We start from the raw sequence: 19,550 nt of genomic DNA, 5'->3' as shown, positions 1-19,550 counted from the left end.
AGGATACACAGTGTCCAATGTAATCTCCATGAACGGAAGGGCTGTGTTTTTTTATTAGCTTCTGCACTCCCAAAGTCTAGCACAGTGCATGGAACATAGCAGATGCTCAATAATTAATGCTGATTGAAGGGTTAGATAGATGAGATGGGTGTAGATGTCCCCCAGATGGGCTCGCTCTGGCCTGGGAGTTTAAACAGGGCCAAATATGTCCCTTTGACATCAGGGAGTAACAGTTCAAGGAGGTAGATTTCATACGTTTCTACCCATATCTCAGCTCTGAAATTATTCAGAAGCAAAAGGAAGAAAAATTAAGCTACTTAGAACTTCAGGAAAGCTTCTTAAGGAAGAGCAATATGGAACACGTGTAAACGCGTATTCGTACATATAAAAAACAATAAACAAAGAAAAATAGAGTAATATAATATGCAAAAAGTTAATAGCTTTACTGTATAAAGACCTGAGACAAATTGATTAGAAAGACAATTATCTAATCAGGGCATCAGCCAGGTACCTTTGAGCAAATTAGAAAAGTTACCCCCCCTCTGGGCAGATAAATGAGAAAAAGACACCCCATCTAGTTGGACCCAGCCTTACAAGTAAATGCTTGGCAAGTACACAGGTAGGTAAGCAGCTCTGTAAGAAGAAAACTGCGCAGGTAAATGAGGGGAGCCAGGCTCGATTTTGGCCACCACACCCTCTGGGCTTTGTTGCATCACATATACTGCACAACCTTATGAGACAGCTAAAACTTAATCAGGGCATATTACAATTGTCTAGTAGCCACACAAAAACACTTAAACTTGGTCATCACTTATTTTACTATGCTTTTGAAAAACAAAGATACAGAGCTGTGAATGAAGAGACATTAGCCACCTATTATACTTCACCACTATGCTAGAAAAGGGACTGTGGCAATTAGCAGGATTTGTTTCTGCCCTCAAAGATCTCCTATTTCAGCAAAGTGGTGGTGGGGGATAGGGAATGAATGAAACAGGTAATTATAATAACGTGGGATAAGTGTCATGATAAAGGAATACAGGGCTACCAGAACATTCAGCACAGAGAACCCATGTGGAGGTGAACATCAGTTCAGAGAAGATCTGAAAGTTATGTTTGAACTGAGACCTGAGGATAAACAGGACTTGGACAGGCATCAGAGGAGGAAGAGGAAATGGATCAAGGAGGAAGGCAGATGTGCAATATTTGAGTGCATCTGTGAGGACTATTTCTGCTGCAACTCAGCTCGAACTGGTTGAAGCAAGAGAAATTTGTTGACTGATGTAACTGGAAAATGAAAGGGAGACGTTAGCTTCAGGCATGGCTGGAGCCAAGGATTTCAAATAGTGTTAAGTTTCTGTTTCTCTCTTTATGTTTATGTTGCTCTTGCCTTGGCCTCATTTTCTAGGCCAGCTTTCTCCTCATGAGCAAGATAGCCGCCAGCAGCTCCAGTGTCATATTCTCCTCCTTTAAGAGCCACACAGAGGAATTTTATCTTCTTCCAATTCCCAAATATGATATTGGTCTGACGGGTCTATTGAGTCCCTCGTTGAATAGTGTCTTCCCCATCCCAAATTCATATTCACCTGAGATGGAACCTCAGAATGTGACTTTTGGGAATAGAGTCTTTGTAGGTGTTGATTAAGCTAAGGATCTTGAGAGGAGATCATCCTGGATTTAGGGTGGTGCCTTAAATCCAATGACTGATGTCTTTTTATGAAGAGAGGACACACAGAAACACAGAGAAGACGGCAACATGAAGTCAGTGGCAGAGATGGGAGTGATGCATGTGTCAGCCAAGGGGCCCACTTGTATGGGAGTGCATTAGTGATCGTGTCCTGGGATTTGGAGCCAGGCCAAACCGGGTCTCAGAATCAACATCTACAATCTCTTAGTAAGAATGACCTAAGCACAAAATGCCTCAGGTGCATACAAGTGGGACAATTTACTAGGCCTGGTGCAGATTATGCAAGACTTGCCAGAGTGGGTGATTTCTGTCCTGCGTTTTGAAGAATGAATTAGCCAGGTGACAGTAGAAAAAGCATTTATAGCAGAAGCTACTGATGGCCACCCATAGCTCCCTGTATGCTGGTGTCCGGCCCACATTTCTGCACATGCTGATCAATCTTGCAACTCCCAGCATCTGAAACCCTTCACTTGAGGCTTTTTTCTGGGTCCGCAGAGTACATGCAGGAGGCTGGAAGTGCCAGAGAATTAATCACCCCCAGGACAACCCTCAACCAGTGACTAGCTGGAGCTGGTGGGTAAATGGCCCAGCAACTTCATCCCTCATTTGGGAAAACTCTGAGGCGCGTGTTCCGTAGTCTCCCCACATTTGTCAGAGGGACTTCATTCCATTTGCCCCTATTTGTAACTTGGTTGTTAGTGCATCATTTATTGGCTTCCTCCCTTCCCTGTCTCCTTTTTCTACTCCCCAGCCAGTGTGTCTTGGGATCACTTCCCAAATAAATTACTTGCATTTGAATCCTTTCTTAGGCTTTCCTTCTGAGGGACCCCCCAAATATGATAGCATTCCACACGGAAAGGACAGCATGTGCAGGAGCATGAGAATAAATATAAGCACAAAAATCTCACAACAAATTTAAGGGCGTGTCCAAATTATTTGAGGATCTGCTGCTTGGCCTATTGGGCTAATGGGTGAAGAATTATTTGGGGCTTAGAAATAAATAGGTACTATGTTGTAATGACCCTTGTTTTATTTTGAGGATTGTTGGAGTTCAGAAAATAGCACGGGGTTATTAATTTTCCCCAGGGCCCTCAGACCTACTCAGTACCTGGCTCAGAGTGTACACTCCATAAGTATTTCTTGAATTAATGAACTTGTTGATTGTATTGAAATTGGTGTATTAAAAATGTCCAGGGTTTACTATATAATGCATGTTCAGTAAATGTTTGTTGAACAGAATTTAAGGGCACTGTGGAAAGCCAAAGAAAAGCCTTTATTTGAACAGGCATTCTGCCACCTGCTGGTGATATTGTGGAGGGGGACTTTGCAGGTGGTTTTGTACTCTTGAATTTGGGGGACTTTGATTTTAGTTAGGGTTCAAAGTTGTAAGCTGAGTTATTTATAACAGCAAAACAATAGAAATAGCTAAAATGTCCACAAACAGGGGAATGATAAATTAATGGTGCAATATCTTTTCCATAGAAAACCATGTAGTGATTAACATGATTTAAGTTGATCTATATCCACTGATAAAGAAATTTCTCCAAGACCTGTTGTTCAAGGATAAACTTGAAGTCACAGAAAATACATACAGTATGATGTCATCATGCACCACATATCTTTGGTTGTTTGAGAGGCAGCCTCAACAACATATTGGGGTAAGATGAGATGATTTTTAAGTCCCTTTCAGTTCTTAGATTCTGTAATCCTAAGAAATCAAAGTTTATATTTTCTTTAAAAAATATACTGCTTTGAATCGTATAAGAAAACTGTAAAACTTTAAGGAGAGACATAAAAGAAGACATGGATAAAGGGAGACACGAGTCATTTTCCTGGATTGATAAGATTCAACATTGCAAATATATAAAATTCCTCAGAATTAATCTGTTTAAAAACAACAGCCATAAAACAAATCAAAACCCCAGTGTATTATTGGTGGGGAGGGCTTAAAAAATAGTTCTAAAGTTCATCTTGAAGGTTAAATGTGTAAGAAGAGCCAGAAAATATTTGAAAATAAAATCTGTGTTGTAAAGTTAGAGTAATTCGAATCATGTACTAGTGCCAGACTAGACAGACAAAGCAACCAAAGAGAAAGTCCAGAAAAAGATGTGGGTACTTATGAGAATTTAATATATAATAAAAGTGACACTTTGGTTCAGTCAGGAAAAGATGGGTTATTCAATAAATTGTTGGGACAGCAAGTACCTTGGTGGTCCCCCCCATGAGAAGGGTCATGCATGTGTCTTTTGTACAAGTTCTAGTGGCCGAATCATTCACAAAATATTTTAGGTTATATTTTTCTGTCCTACCTTCCAATGAAATAAATTCCTGGTAGATTAAAGGTTTAAGAATTTAATTAAATTAAATACTAGGAAAAATTTGGTAAATATATAATCTTGGGATTGAGACAGAATGTAAATACGACCTCAAAGGCAGAAATCACAATGAAAGTTGGATAGATTTGTCTTTATCAAAGTTTTAAAAATTATGTATATATGTATCATGAATTAACAGAGTTGAAAGACAAACATCAAGCTACATAAATGACAGGCAATTATTAAAAATGTAAGACATTTTTACAAGTCAATATAATTAAAATGAATATTTTATAGAAAAATTGGTTAAGGGCATGAACAGGTAATTTGCTAGGGAAGAAATCCAAACAACATATAAGATAAAAAAGTGTTTACATCATTAGGAGTCAAATGAATGCACGTTTAAATGACAGAAACATTTAATCCTATCAAAGTTTTAAATATTTACAGTAATTTAAATCTTTCATCTCAAGAGGGTTACATATCGAAATGTCAACAGTGATTATCTTTGGGTTGTGGGGTTAAGGGTACTTTTCTCTTTTTTTGTGTTGCTTTTCTGTAGTATTAATATTTTCCTTGTGTGATAAATACGTAATAGTTTGCACTGATTCTTAGAAAAGTGCTCAAGTGGAATCTCTGGAGAAATCATTTCTGAGGTATGAGCAAGAACGCATCCAAGCTGTGGCCATCCCTGTGGGACCAGTCTGGAGCTCGTTGGGCCATATTGAATCATCTTGGCTCCCAACTTCAGGAACTGGGTCTTGGTGGCTGCTGTTTAGACAAGGGGACTGAGACAGAGGAAGGGAGACCAGTCAGCAAGGTAGTGCAATAACAATCCAGGTGGGTATTTATAAAAATTATACAATGGAACTTGGTGTGACCACTCTCTTAAAGAACAAAAAAAAAATCAAATGGCATGTCTGTTCATGTTACTTGGGAAAAAGGGTTGGATGATAGAGGAAGAAAGTAAAGGATGTCAACTATGTGAATGAAGAAAACACTGAGTGAACTTTTGTTGAAGTAGAATATACGTACAAATGAAGATGCTTCAGTTGTCTATGTTGGGGAGATTTCAGATTCAGAACCAGTCATTTCCAACATTTGGAACAGTCACACCAGGCACATTTTCGAGAAAAATGAAAGGCCACTTCAGTCAAGGTACCACCCATCCATTGCAGCCTGTCAAGTATGTGACCCTCAGCAAATCCTGCGGACATCTCACCTGGCTCTCAGCCTGAATCTAGATCAGCAGAGAGTCGTATTGCCTGTTGAGCTCCTGTCTATACTTAGTTCTAACACAAGTCTTGCCTAATAATGCTTCAGTTAGTCTCTCCTTTAACTCAGTATTCAGCCTCTAGTACTTCCGCACAGAGATGTGAATGGAAGTCTTTCTGCATCAAAACAGCTTCCACTTCTGGAGAAAACTGAGTTGCCTGAGGTTAGGTTCCCTGGAAACAGACTCTGAGGTCGGTCTTTGTGTGCAAGTTTGTTTGGGCTTGGGGTGGGAGGGTCAGGGGGTGGGCGATGGTCCTTAGGGACAACACCTGTGAGGGAGTGAGGGTAAGAGGACTGCGCGGAGGGAGAGGTGGGGCTTCTCAGTCAATCTCCTGAAGAGCTCTGAAGCTAGGATGGCCCTGCAGCGTGGTCCTCAACTGAAGTACAGGGGCCAGGCCTTTGTACCCCCACATTAACTAATCACTGGACGCATGATGTCCTGGGGACAAGGCATATTTTTGGATGAGGAAGGTGTCTTCGGCCAAGGGGAATCTCCAGGGAGGAAGGCTGCTGAATTGCCCTGGCCAACTGTAGAGAAAGGAAAGAAGGTCCTGGGCGAAGTGGACTTGCTGAGATGATTTACTGTGTGGCGCCAGAAGACCGACGGAGGGTTCTGTTCCATGGGAGGATCTAAAGACAGACTGTAAACAGAGGCAATGGGGGATGCACTGGTGAGAGGAGTACCAGCATCACCGAGAAGTGCACAGGGGCTCTCTGCAGGCCAGGGAGGATGGTAAGAGAAGCCATCACAGGGCTGGGCTTGATAACATCCAGGGGGTAATAGATGTAATAGAAGCCAGAAATCTGGAGGCTGGAGGTTATGGTAATTCCTGTAACTGCTGGCAAGGTCAGAGGAGCAGCCCCAGGGGGTTGTGAAGGTATTTAATAGTACAAGGTGTCCCTAGGGTATAAATAAATGGGTAGCCTACAGGGCGTTGCTTAACATCTATTACAACCAGAAGAATGCAAAAATAGAGAAGTAGGAGACTGAGGGTTGTTGCCCCCCTCCCCCACCAAAGCATGCTCCTTGCTCAATTCTCAGGTAGGAGTCAATTTTCAGACACAGACCACAGAACCCATTGAGTGAAAAGGTGGTTGGGTCCCTAAGAAGAAGGACCCAATAACACTGAAACAAGTATTTATTGTAATGATTATTCTATGATGTATGACCATTTTCTCAGCAAACTATATGTTGGGGAAAGAGCAATACCCAGACGTTGCACAGGATCTGAGAGGATCTTGTTACCCAGAACCCCAAAGTGTTATTATGGCCCCTCTGTAAGAGTGGAGGCTTACGGAGGTCAGGTAATAAGCAGAGTGCTAGACAATACCCAGCTTATAATGGGTCCATAGACCCATCCAGTGGTCATTTCCCCAGGCCCTGGGTGCATAATTGGGAATATATATTGGGTAGCTAGAGAAACTCCATATTAGGTCCTTGGCCTTCAGTTCTCATGGTGGAGAAGACCAAGTGAAAGCCCCCGAAACTGTCCCTTCCTTACCATGTTAAGATAATAAAACCAATATTTCATCCAAGGGGATGGGGGGTGTAATGATGGTGAAGATTAATGTCACCACTAAACACCTAAAAGATGCACGAATGGTCATCAGGTCATATTTCCATTTAATTTGCTGGTCTGGCCCCCTCAGAAACCAGAAGAATGGTTTATGGATTACTGCAGACCTAACCATGTAGTAGCCCTGATCACAGCCATTGTGCCAGCTCTCGACATCCTACAGAACATCACACCCATCTGTTACATTGATGACATCATGTGAATCAGCAGGACTAACAAGAGGTGGCTAGGACATGGGAAGCCTTGGTAAGACACATGCGCTTCAGAGGGTGGGAGATAAACTCATGAAGATTCAGGGACCTGCTACTTCAGTTTTTAGGGAACCAGTGGTCAAGGATCTGCCAGGATAGTTCCTTCAAAGTCAAAGGCAAACTACAAAACACAGATAAGCAAGATAAAAGAAAAACATTACTTATAAGCCCTTTAAAAGTGATGCCTAAAATTGTTGTGTTACATCCTTTACAATATTTTTTCATTGTGCATAGAATATAAGTATAAATACAACAAACTAATATGGAATCATATCACTATCCAGTATCTTGTTTATTTACTTGTTTACTTGCATATTGTCTCTCTAGCCTCACTGTGAGGTAAGCTCCATGGAAGTCAGGTCTTCGTCTTGTTTCCTGCAGGACCTGGCACCAAGAATGCGCTTGGTACTCAATTAATACTTTTTGGTGGAATGAATGAAGTGTACTATACACATGGCTTTGTAACCAGTCGTTTCAACTAACTTCCAGATGTTTCAGATTATACTTCACCTTTCTTAAAACGTGCCCCTCCAGAAGTTACGTGAAAGCAGTTCTCCCACTCCAGAAACTACTATCAGAGCAACCTCAGAACCAAAACGCCTTCGTCTTTTGGCAGCCCTCGAGCATCTTGCCTTCTGGCTAGCACTGCCTTAGAGTCTACATCGGGTACACCCTTGCGGAGATGACGCTTTAGATCACCCAGCTCAGCTAACAGGTTCCACCATAACTGAAGCTCGGTTTCGAGGCAAGCCGTCCAGCCCCACAGCCACGTCCCTCTTCCGGCCACGCGTGGGCGCCAGAGCGCCACAGTCCGCGTTGGGCCCGGGACACGCCGGGAGGTCGACTCTGGGAGGGTGTGAGGACTGTCCGGTGTGGGCGGAGCCAAAGGCGCCCTGGCCCGGAGCAGAGGGCAGGAAGTGAGGAGGCGGGGCTTCTGGGCTGGGGTGTGCGCTTGCGCGTAGGCCGATCGGTGGCGTCTTCCCGTTTGCCGCTGCTGGTGCGTGTCCTGGTGGAGACGCCTTTAACCTACTTTTATGAGTTGGGTCGGGCCCAGGGGTGGGGCAGAGTACGGTAGTTGGGTTGGGGCGAACTTAGGAGGGCGCTGGGGTGAGGGGTGAGGTCCCGGCGGGGTTGGGTGGCGGGGACGGGGATGGGGTGGGGGCAGGGAGGGACGAAGGGGTGCCGGCGCGGGAATGGGGCGAGCCGGGCTTGTGGAGTCGGGGCTGAGGGAGGAGGTGAGTAGACGAGGAATATGTGAGGAGAAAGCGCCATGCTTCCCCTTCCCCCCCTCTCTTGGTGTGAAATGAAGGGACTTCAGGGCGCTGCCCTGACCGCACGGGAGTTGCAAGTTGGCGAGTGACTTGTTTTCTCCCGGAGGAGGTCCTCCTCCTCCCCCCTCAGCCTCTCCTTCTCATTAGCGGCTCCTTTTTAAAAGCGGTGTTTCTTATTAACGCCGTATTGACACCTTCCCCCGCGAAAACCACGTCGAGCAGCTTAAGGCATCCTGAGAGTCAGTCCCCCTCGTTTACCTCCTTTCGCTCGTAAAGTAGAGAAAATAAGTTTTCCTGCCTAAGCCAAGTAGTGAAAAATAGAACATTTCCTCTCTCACCAATTCTAGGGAGTTTTCATGATTTCTAAATAAGCTTGTCTACAACAAGCACTTTTTATACTCCCTAAATAACGTAACTTCTTACTAAAACGGAGCGACGCGACCCCTCAGTGAGATTTTAGTCCAGGGAGATGAAAATGCCTCGTTTAGAATAAAGGGCTTGATCGACTCGAGTGACTCTGGCCAGTGCCATGTAACCTTCGCTAAAAGGATTTAGGTTCATATCCGTCCTTCTCAGCCATGGCGAAGGGGTGCAGTCTGACATTTGGAAGCGTAAGAGGCAAGTCTGTTGCCTTCCAACCTATTTTTTTTTAAGCTTTCCCATCATCATGTGTGTACTTTGCTTGAATGATTATTTTAAAGTACATGTCCTATTTTTGCCAATCTGACAGCTGTTTCCATAGAAACTAGAGAAGAAATAGTCCTTTTCAGCAGAGTTGTTAAAACTGTCTTCCAGGCTTCAGCTGTGAGTGCCAGTGAGGGCTGCACTTGCTCATTCTGGGATGGTACTTACAGAATTAAGTATCTGAAATGTTCGTGGAGGCTAACAATCCAAATGGTTTAATTTTCTTACATCATTAATTTAGTAATCCTAGAAGGCTGCCAGCTATGTTTTGTTGACCTTAAATTCTTTGAAGTGGTTGTGTCAGCCCTGATTCTTTCTTAGGCTCTGTGAACTCTAGTGATGGACTCTTTGAAAAGGGATAAATAGATTTCTTCTCCCATTCTTTACCCTTTCTTAAAGATAAACCAAGGATTACAAACTCTCAGGCACAATCTCTGTGACACCTGATTGTCAGGGATATAAATTATTATGTTTTTACTTATATACGTATGATATACCTTTGTGTCAGCAGGGTACTTGTTAAAAATTTCACATAAGGCATGAGAGATGAGCAGGAGTTTGCCTGGCATATGAGCAGAGCTAAGCAGTGTAAATAGATGTGCATAGTCGTGGAGATGAGAGCTTCTCTTTTCTGAGAAGTGGAAGTAAGTCAGTGGGCCTGGAGCTTAGGGATGATTGAAGGAGAGGTGGGGCAGGTACCTGGAGACGTGATTGGAGGCCTGGTCTACCCTATGAAGGAGTTTATTGAAGCCAGTGGAAACCAGTGGAAATTACAAAATAGTTGCCTCTACTGGTTTTGGAGCTTACAAAAGTAATACATTCTGCAGAAATTTGAGCAGCGTAGAAATATATAAGATGAAAATACTAAATTTCTTAACAGCCACCATCCTGCTACCCAAAATAATCACTATGAATAGATTGGTGTGTATATATACATATATAATAGTTTTGGGGAGATATATGTGTATATATATGTACACACACACACACACACACACACACCCCAAGGGTGCCAAAAAATGTATACACATTTTAAAAAAGGAAAACTATTAAAATTGTAATAATATATACCGATAACAAAAATCCCCAGAACATGCTAGCATATTTTAGCATTAACTATTTTTACAAATTGGGTAGAGATTTTCGTGTGTGTGTGTGTGTGTGTGTTTGTGTGTTTGTTTTTTGTGATATCCATAGCATCCAGAAAGGTACCTGGTATGGCACTGTAGTCGTCACTCATTACATATTTAATGAATAAATGAATAACATAATTCAGAGATCAAAAACTCATGGGGTTTGGGTATGTTTGGTCAAGGTAGTGAAATGATTTTGTTTAAGTTGGTTGCCAACAAATTGATAATTTCCACATAAAGTCTGAATTTCTGACTTGCCTTGAAAATATTGAAACATTAGGCAACACTGTGCCCAAGTTCCATTACACTTGTCGCAGCTCCTTTAGAAGGGCATGAATCTGCATTTAGATCAGTATGGCTTTGCTGATATTCACCTGCTGGCACCCTACAAATCTGCACTCATATAGTAGCTGCTAGTCACATATATAGCCATTTAGTTTTAAATTTATTAAGTTAATTAAAAATTCAATTGCTCAGTTACAGCAGCCGCATTTCAAGTGCTCAATAGCCACGTGTAGGAGCTACCATAAAAGACAGCACATTTATGGAACATTTCCATCATTGCGGGAAGTTGTGCAATGCTGTTTTACACATTTGTTTGCCCATCCTTGATATACAGATGTTTTGCAAGTAGCATTTGTTGTTATTTTTTTTAATCGTTTATCTTTTAGTGATTACACAGATCTCTAGTTTTTTAATGGCTGCATGGTATTTAGGAATGTAGGACTTTATGTCAGTTGTGGGAGCAGGATTTTGTTTTCCTGATTTTCACTTTATATTGCTTTAGCTCTCCTAGTTTAATGTTGAAAAGTGGGAATTTGGCTTTGCAAACTATAGAAGGAACCCTCAGTTCCAATAAACAACAGGTATAATATTAAAATGTTACCAGGTTGTGTATGAAACGTGTAATTGTTTTAGACCATGTAACCTCTTAAGTCAGAGGTCTCTTCAAAGAAACTCTTTGAAGAGAGGGAATTATTTTTGGAAGAAACTAAAAGCTCATGAAGCTCAATTAAATGTAGGAAGTACAAGGTCTCTTGGGAACCAGGAAGGTGTGATTCAATCTTCCTCCCCCTGCCTGCCTCCTCTCACCCCCCCCCCAATCTCTGAGGCTCCATGGTTTCGAACTTTCTTTCCACACATTATCTCCACTGTGCTTTCTGTAGACCCACTTCTTTTGCATTTGCAGTTCTTTGTGTTGCCATAGCACCAAATATATCCCCAATTTATACATGCCCCTACATTCCTGTGCCTGATAATGTCTTACCAAAAATCTTTTCAGTGTCAAATGTCCACTCCTAGCTCTGTGGTCAGTGGCAGGGGCCACTTGGGACAAACATAGCAGTTTAGACCTATCCCCTAAATTGAGGCTGTAGGATGCACTTATAAAAAGAGTGTGGTTGGGCAAGTGTCTGAAACTTATTTACTAGAGTAAAGGAAAAAAATTGAGTTTGTGTTGTTTTTGCAGTTTGATTTCTAGTAGAAGACATTTTATATTTAAGCCTTAAGTACATTTTTCTATTTGAAACAGTTCTTTTTAATTTGGTTTTTTGTTTGTTTGGGTTTGTTTTTTTTTGGCATGTGCCCAAATGGCATAGTTGCTTTTCTGAATTATTCTGCCACTCATGGGTAGCCTTATTTATTTTTAAAATTCATGCAATACATAGCACTTAATGAGGAACTGTGTTATTATTTTTTTCTCCTCAACTAGATTTGTAACCTCCAAGAGGGCAGGGGCAGAATTTTATGCTGCATCTGTAACTCACATACAAAATTTGAGCGATTTTCAAAAGGTTTGCTATATAGATAATACTATTTATCATAACTGGTGTTCTGAAGCATCTTTCTAGGTAATATTATATTAGCTTAGGTTGAGCTGAATTTATATATTTTCCGTAACTTTTAATGAAGATTTTGAAATATCCAGAATAATTGAAAAAAATTAATGAACACATATATAACCACTACTTAGATGCAATGATTGTTCATATTTTACCGGATCAGCTTTATGTCCTCTGTGTGTGTGTGTGTGTGTGTGTGTGTACATTTGCTGTATAATTTAAGTCTTATTCATCATGAAGAGACCTCAGCAAGCGCTTCAGGTATAAGATAATCACCTACATAACCACAGTATCATTGTCACCTAAGAAAATAAGCAGTATTTATCTAAAATAATCTAAAAGCAAATCCATATTCAAATTCCCCCAGTAGCCTCAGCAGTCTTCTAAAGCTCATTTTTTTCTTTCAAACTAGGATCTAATCAAAGTTCACACAATACCTTTTCTTATTGTCTCTTTTTAGTGTCTTAAAAAATAGCTTAATTGGTGTATAATTGATATACAATAAATTATACATATTTATACTGTATAGTATGAGTTTTAACTTAAGGTGGACACCTGTGAAACCAGCACCACAGTCAAGATACTGAACATACCTTACTCCCTAAATTTGTATTCCCTCTACTTGGCCCTCTTTACCTCCTCACCCTCAGGCAATAACTTATCTATAACTATACAGCAGTTTGCATTTTCTACAGTTTATATTATAGAGCTGGAATCACAGAGTATGTACTTTAGAGGGGAAGTAGGGTCTTACTTCTATCACTAATATATAAAAGTAAAATTGTATACTGCTCTTGTATCCTGCCATCCTACTAAGCTCATTTTAAAATAGGTTTTTTTTGTGTGTTTTTTTTTGTAGATTTGTTTGGATTTTCAAAAAGATGATCATGTGATGTAGGCTTAATAAAGACCATTTTACTTCTTTATTTCTTTTCTGGATGGCATTTGTTTATTTAGTTGGGTATGTATTTGTTTATTTAATTCTATTGCACCGACTAGGAGCTCCAGTACAATGTTGAATAGAAGTGGTGAGCGTGGACATCTTGTGTTGGTCCTGCTCTTAGGAGGACAGTATAGTTTTTCACTAGTAAATATTGTGTTGGCTAAAGGTTTTCTGCAGGTGTCCTAGTTCACGGAGAGTTTTTATTAAGGATGGATATTGGATTTTATCAAATGCTTCTTCTGTGTCTATTGAGAGGATCATATAGTGTTTGTTTTTCAGTCTTTGAATAGGGCGAATTCCATTGATTTTTTGTGTAACCAACTTTACATTCCTGGGACAAATCTCAGTTGGTCATGATGTGGTATCTTTTTTATGTATTGTTTAATTAGATATTTCTAAAGTATTGTTAAGAATTTTTTATTTTTTCATGAAGGATATTACTCTATAGTCTTCTAGTAATGCTTTTTTCTGGCTTTGGTGTCAGGGTAATACTCGTCTTATGGAGTGAGTTGCAAATTATGCCTTTCTTTTCAATTTCCTGGAAGTGTTGGTATAAAATTATTACTAATTTTTCTTTAAATGTTTTGTAGAATTCCCCAATGAAGCTATTTGGGCCTAGAGCTTTCTTTGTGGGAAAGTTTTTAATTACAAATTCATTTTAAAAACTAGATACAGGGCTTTTCAGGTTTTCTAATTCTTGAGTTAGCTTTGATAATTTGTATTTTACAAGGAATGTACCCATTTCACCTAAGATGTCAAAGTTAAGGTTTTTCAATTCATCAGTCCTAAATTTGATTATGATATACCTTGGAGTTGTTTCCTTTCTGTTTCTTGTGTGTGTGGGTCATTACATTTCTTGGATTTTGTGAGTTGACTGTTTTCATCAAATTTGGAAAATTTTGGCTATTATTTTTTTCAAGTATTTTTTTTCTGTGCTAGCCCTCCCCCCTTTTCTGGGACTCCAGTTTCACATATATTAGGCCCCTTAAAGTTATTCCACGCCTCATTGATGTTCTATGCATTTTTTTTTCTAGTGTATTTTTTTTCTGCATTTCACTTGGGATACTTTCTGTAGATACCACAAGTTCATAAGTATTTGTTTCTACAATGTATCATCTGCTGTTAGTGTCATCCATTGTATTTTTCATCTAACACAGTTTTCTTGTCTAAAAGTTCATTGTAATTCTTTCAAAAAAAGCATGTTCTATGTCTCTACATTAAATACTAAACATTTCCTTAGACTTCTTAAACATATGGAATATACTTGTAGTTAATAATAACTGCTTTAATATCCTTGTCCCCTAATGCTGTCATTTGTGTTGTTTAGGAGTTAGTTTCTATTGATTGATGTTTCTCCTAATTATGGATCACATTTCTTGCTTTTCGCATGCCTTGTAATTTTTAATTGTAAATGATACCTTGTTAAGTGCTTGTATTCTTATAACTGTTCTTGAGCTTTTTTCCTGGTATGTTGTTAAGTTACTTAGAAACAGTTTGATCTTTTTGGGTGTTGCTTTTAATCTTCTTTAGGTAGGGCCAGAGCAGCCTTCTAGTCCAGGACCAGTTTTTCTGTAACATTGGGGCAAAACTCTTCTGAGTACTCTACCCAGTGCCCCATGATTCTAAGGCTTTCCGCTTTGAAGGACGGGAACAGGCACTATGCTCTGTCCTTTGTGAGCCCTACATATTATATTGTTTCTCTAATTCATTCTGGTGGTTCTTTCCCAGCTCCAGGGAATTTTCTCACAGGTATGCCTAGATCAGGACTCAGCTAGGTACACGAGGGGCGCTCTGCAGGTCTCTGGATTTGTTTTCTGTGCAGCTGTCTTCTCTTGTACTCTGCTCTGTGAGCTCTAGCTAATGTGGCCTACTTGAACTGCCAGCCTCATCTCTTCAATTTAGGGAGACGTTGGAATGTGCCTAATTTCTCCCTCTCTGTGTATTGTACAGCTCATCTTGTTTGTTTCCCATCTCAGGGATCACTGTCCTTCATTTCCTAACGTCCAGTGTGTTGAAAGCATTGTTTTATTTATTCTGTTTCTTCAGTTGTTTTACGTGAGAAGATAAGTCTGGTCCCACTTAACTCCATCTTGACCCCTATCATAAGTGCTGTGATTTATTTCTAAAAGAAATAAATTCGTATTTTAAAAAAATACATCTTATATGTTAGGTTTTGTATTTTATTACATGTTTCTTTTCCCCAGTTACTGCCAATTGATAAAATTTTACTGCTGTTTTTATGTAATCCATTTCTTATTCCCCAAGTAATTTAGCTGTTACAATAAAGACAGACTTCCCCCAACTAAAAATAAAAAAAGAGGAAAGACAGGTTTTTTTTAAAGTACATGTTGAAGAGTAAGAAAAAGTAAGTGAAACTTCTTTGGTTTGTATTGCTCAAAAGCATCGCTATAGGGGTGGTGAAGAGAGAAACCCAAGGTATTTTAGTGTGAAATGTGTTAAAGGAAGAACAACTGACGCATCTATTTCACAAGTGTTATATTCCCAGGTTCGTAAATAAGTATTTTCCAGAGATATTTATAGTTTAATTTTTGTGTTCCAGATAATCAAGCAAAAGAAAGATGAGCTTCATCTATGGATTACAGTCTGCTATTAGAAACTGTATTTTCTTCCGATTTAATTTACTGACCCACTGGCGAAAATGTAACACACTAGCTGTAACCTCACTGGACTGTCATCAAGTACAAATTAACCGTATAGTAAATAAGTACCAGAGCCTGGGAGTAAATCAGTGTGATAAGTTGACTTCTCTGCCTGGAACCTTTCATTTCTGTAGGACTTTTAATAACAAAAGTACAGAGTGCCTCTCAAGTGTCAAAAGTAAGGAAATTTGGATGATTACACAAAAATGTACTGCATGGAATGACTCTTTTTCAAGACAGCAGCTGACCAAAGAAATTGGAGTAGTTCCTGCTCTCTCAGTAGTGCGTCCTCTAAACCATTTTCCCGTAAGAGACACCAGGCATTTCCACACTTCTCCGCGGTTCCAGGCTGCTCCCGTTCCTCTCTTGCTGGTAATTCTTAAACCAGTGCAGAAACTACTTGCAATCATTATAGGCAGGTAAAATGCTTTTTTTAAAAAAATAAACTTTTATGCTAAAGGATATTTGTAAAACTACACTTTGAAAGGAAATTTGTTGGATTTTCCTCCCATATTTAGCTCAAAATTAAGTTTCTAAACGGTTCTACCCATTTTTATGTATGACTTAATAATCTTGAAATAATTTACTGCATATTAACTTACAGAAATGTGATCTTTAAAAATTATTCTCGTATATTGTATAGACACATTTTAAAAGATTGACCTTGTATATATGATTACAAAAAGAAACAGAACTGTGGATTATAACTCATGTATATGAACAATACAAACATTCCTTTTTAGTGTATGGAATTTGAGGCAACAGATCATAAAAGTGAAGAACTGTACTTCTTTAAGAATGGACTCACTCCTACCCAAGTTAACTCTTAAACCATTAATATTTATTAATTTATTTTTCTATTCTGTTTTCACCAAATCTCTATTATTTGCTCCTGATAGTCCTTTATTATAATTAATACTTTTACAGCTAAATAGTACTTTAGATTTGATTTAACCCCATCTCCCCCAAATTAATCCTGTTTTATATGCTCCATGAAGATTGAAGAAAGGTAAAGTTAAACATTGTCTCCTCCTGAAGCTTTCTTAAGCTTGATAACGGGGAAGTCCCTTCTAGCCTTCTAACTTCCATACTAACCAACCTAATTTTCTTTTTATCAAAATTGAGAACTTGTACTCTGTAATTCATTGTGTTCTTTATGATTTTATATTGGCATGCAAAAAACATGCAGCTATATTAGCTCTCATTTTAAGTTAACAACTGTCAAAGAAAACCAGAGCTAGACAATAGTTAAAGCAGTAAAAACAGGTTTTATTTGGGAGTATTGTAGTAGGGGAAAAGAGACCTCAGTATAGAACCAGAGTCAATTCTGCATACAGCATGGGCAAGTAGGAATTTATAGCCAAGGAGCAGCATAGGGAGTGGTTGGTGGATGGAAAATTAGAGGGAATATTGGGAGTAAGGGTGGGGATTCTGCCCAGACAGACCTAACAGGATTCTTGCTGAAGGCAGGTGAGGGTGATCAGCTGTCACCTGGTGGCTGGTGAAGGATGAGGAACCTGGTTAGATAGCAAGGGTGATCAGATATGGAGGATGGGGGATTCTGGGTAAAGAGACTTAGCAGCATTCTTTCTAAAATTAGACAATGCAGCATGAACATGGAAGTCCAAAAGTCAAAGCCTAGTTGAAAAATTGTTCAGGAGACCCTGGATATGGTAGAGGAGAGAATCTTTGTCATAAATTAGCCCAGGTTCTTGGGCCAATAGCTCTTTTCATCCTTTTAAATTATTTATTTTTATGTTTTTTATTGTTGTTGATATTGTCAGTCACCTAAAATTTTCTTTTAGAATATGGTTTTATATATTTAAATGGATTATAACAAGTCATCTAAAGTTTTAAATAAGAAATAAGTATTCTTCATAGGTTGGTTTACTTTGTATACTTCATAGGTCTTTTTGGGTTGAAACACTTTAGAAGCATTTTAGGTATGACAACAAAATTAAGATAATTTAAAGAAGTTACTTTATAAAATAAATTTTGTCAAGAGAATTATGTATGTATTTTAAATTCGTTTTGTGATTTCACAGATGAACTCACAAGGAAAATTTTTTGTTCCAGCCTTGAAAACATTGCTTGTTGTTAAAATGTCTGGACCCTGATAAGAAGCAGAGAGTATTATTGCCTGGTAGAAACTGGAACTGCTCAGATGTTATCTATACAATCTCTCCTTTTCAAATCTTCTTTGCTTATGCTCTTCTTATTACCTCCCCTTTGTTATGTTTTGGAGGGGACGGAGTTTCAGCTACTGAACAATATTTATTTCTAAAATCAATGGTGATGTAGTTTCCCTGGTACCTTGCTGAAGCACTCGCAGGTTGTGCTGGAAGTCTGATGAGCAGTGGGGACAAAGGCGGCTAAAGGTGTAGATTTATTGCATCACAACCCCTCAGATGTTTATTTGGGCAGTTCATCCCCTATTAAGTGGTTAAGTGCTCAGATGCTAGAATCACTTTGCCCTCATTGCCTGGTTTTCCTTATTACCTCTGCAATCTTGGACACATTGCTTAACTTCCCTGTGTCGCGTTCTCTTCTGTACCAGGGTTATTATGAAGATTCAATGAGATGACTTGTATAAGGGTTAGAAGAGTACTTTCCATGTGGTAAACAGTCAATAAATGTTAACTAGTGGTTGTTGTAAAATAGCTCCTCGCTTAATGTTTATCTTTAAAATAACTGAAGAAAATTCAAATGAGATTAGACTTTTTAACTGTACCTTGATGGAGTTGATTCATTTTTCATCATTTAGTTAAGAATTTTATAAATTGAAAAAAACCATCTCTGCAGAGAAATATGTCATAAAAAATTCAAGTAAGTATTTGATGACATAAAATTCTAGTATAAGCATTGAGTTTTGGTGATATGTACTGATACTATTAAAGGAACTTTGAATTTTTCTTTTTGCTCTAGGGGCATAAGGAAATGGTGGCATGCACTTCCTCCTAACAAGAAGGAACTATTTAAAGAAAGTGTAAGGAAGAATAAATGGAAGATATTCCTTGGTTTGAGCAGTTTTGGATTTCTCTTTGTAGTGTTTTATTTTACTCACCTGGAAGTGAGTCCAATCACAGGACGGAGGAAGCTACTATTATTGGGGAAAGAACATTTCAGTCTTTTATCGGAACTGGAATATGAAGTAGTAAGTAGTAAGAATTGTTTTTAATTATATTACTTAATATAACTCTTAAAGCAGGGAAGTTTCTTACATATGAAAAATGTACTTTTTTTTATTATAGTCTTTGATAGGAAATTAGTATTTTTTCCCCAAAGCACCTCAGACTTCTCATACTTAGTATTCCTACTGCTTACATTGCTTTCCTCCCATTCTCCCAGCTAACTCCTGCTCATCACATGTTAGCTTAAATGTCACTTTTTCATGAAAGCCTTCCTTGATTATCTAAACTTGGGTTAGGCAGGGTCGTACCATTAGGCTCAAGGAGTATCCTTCAGACTGACTGAATTATGAATCAGCTCCTTTGCCATTGTGTCCAGTGCTTGGCTATGTTGGGGTTCTACTTTTATTTTCTCTTTGCATATTATACTTTTCCTTCCAAACATTTATCACAGGGGTAACATAATAGTTATTCACGTAAGTATTTACTGGCTGATCTACCTCCTTAGTTAGACTAAGTTCTGTGGAGGCAGAGACCCTGTCTGTTAATCATTGTATCTTAAGCATAGTGCACAAAGTTATGCTTAGTGTATTTTTTTTTTTTTTTTTGTGGAGGGCAGTGTCACCGGCCCTCACATGTGGGATCCGAACCGGGGCCCTCCGGCATCCCAAGCCAGCTCCCAACCATCGCGCCACTCGGCCGGCCCAGTGTATATTTTTTGAATAAATAGATCTGTAGTCTGAATTTTTGTACCTTGAAAACAGAGTAGAATAAGACAGTTTTTTTGT

The 19,550-nt window shown here is 39.2% G+C and overlaps 1 protein-coding gene across 2 annotated transcripts in view; it reads left to right on the top strand.

Moving 5' to 3' along the window:
- The first annotated feature begins 8,033 nt into the window (after window positions 1-8,033).
- Window positions 8,034-19,550, top strand: part of OMA1 (OMA1 zinc metallopeptidase) — a 53,026-nt gene continuing 41,509 nt past the window's right edge. The window contains exons 1-3 of one of the 2 annotated variants that reach the window (XM_019628292.1): window positions 8,034-8,099; window positions 15,535-16,053; window positions 18,560-18,788. In XM_019628292.1, coding sequence (XP_019483837.1) covers window positions 15,554-16,053; window positions 18,560-18,788 — 729 coding nt within the window. In that variant the 5' untranslated portion in view covers window positions 8,034-8,099; window positions 15,535-15,553. Of the gene's footprint in view, window positions 8,100-8,304; window positions 8,338-15,534; window positions 16,054-18,559; window positions 18,789-19,550 lie in introns of those variants that run through there. The other variant, XM_019628293.1, reaches the window with a different exon arrangement.

Source organism: Hipposideros armiger, unplaced genomic scaffold, assembly GCF_001890085.2.
Source record: "Hipposideros armiger isolate ML-2016 unplaced genomic scaffold, ASM189008v1 scaffold_779, whole genome shotgun sequence".
In the NCBI taxonomy this organism is placed as follows: domain Eukaryota; kingdom Metazoa; phylum Chordata; class Mammalia; order Chiroptera; family Hipposideridae; genus Hipposideros; species Hipposideros armiger.
Note: the sequence above shows the minus strand (reverse complement) of the source record. Positions and strands in the feature narration are given on the sequence as shown.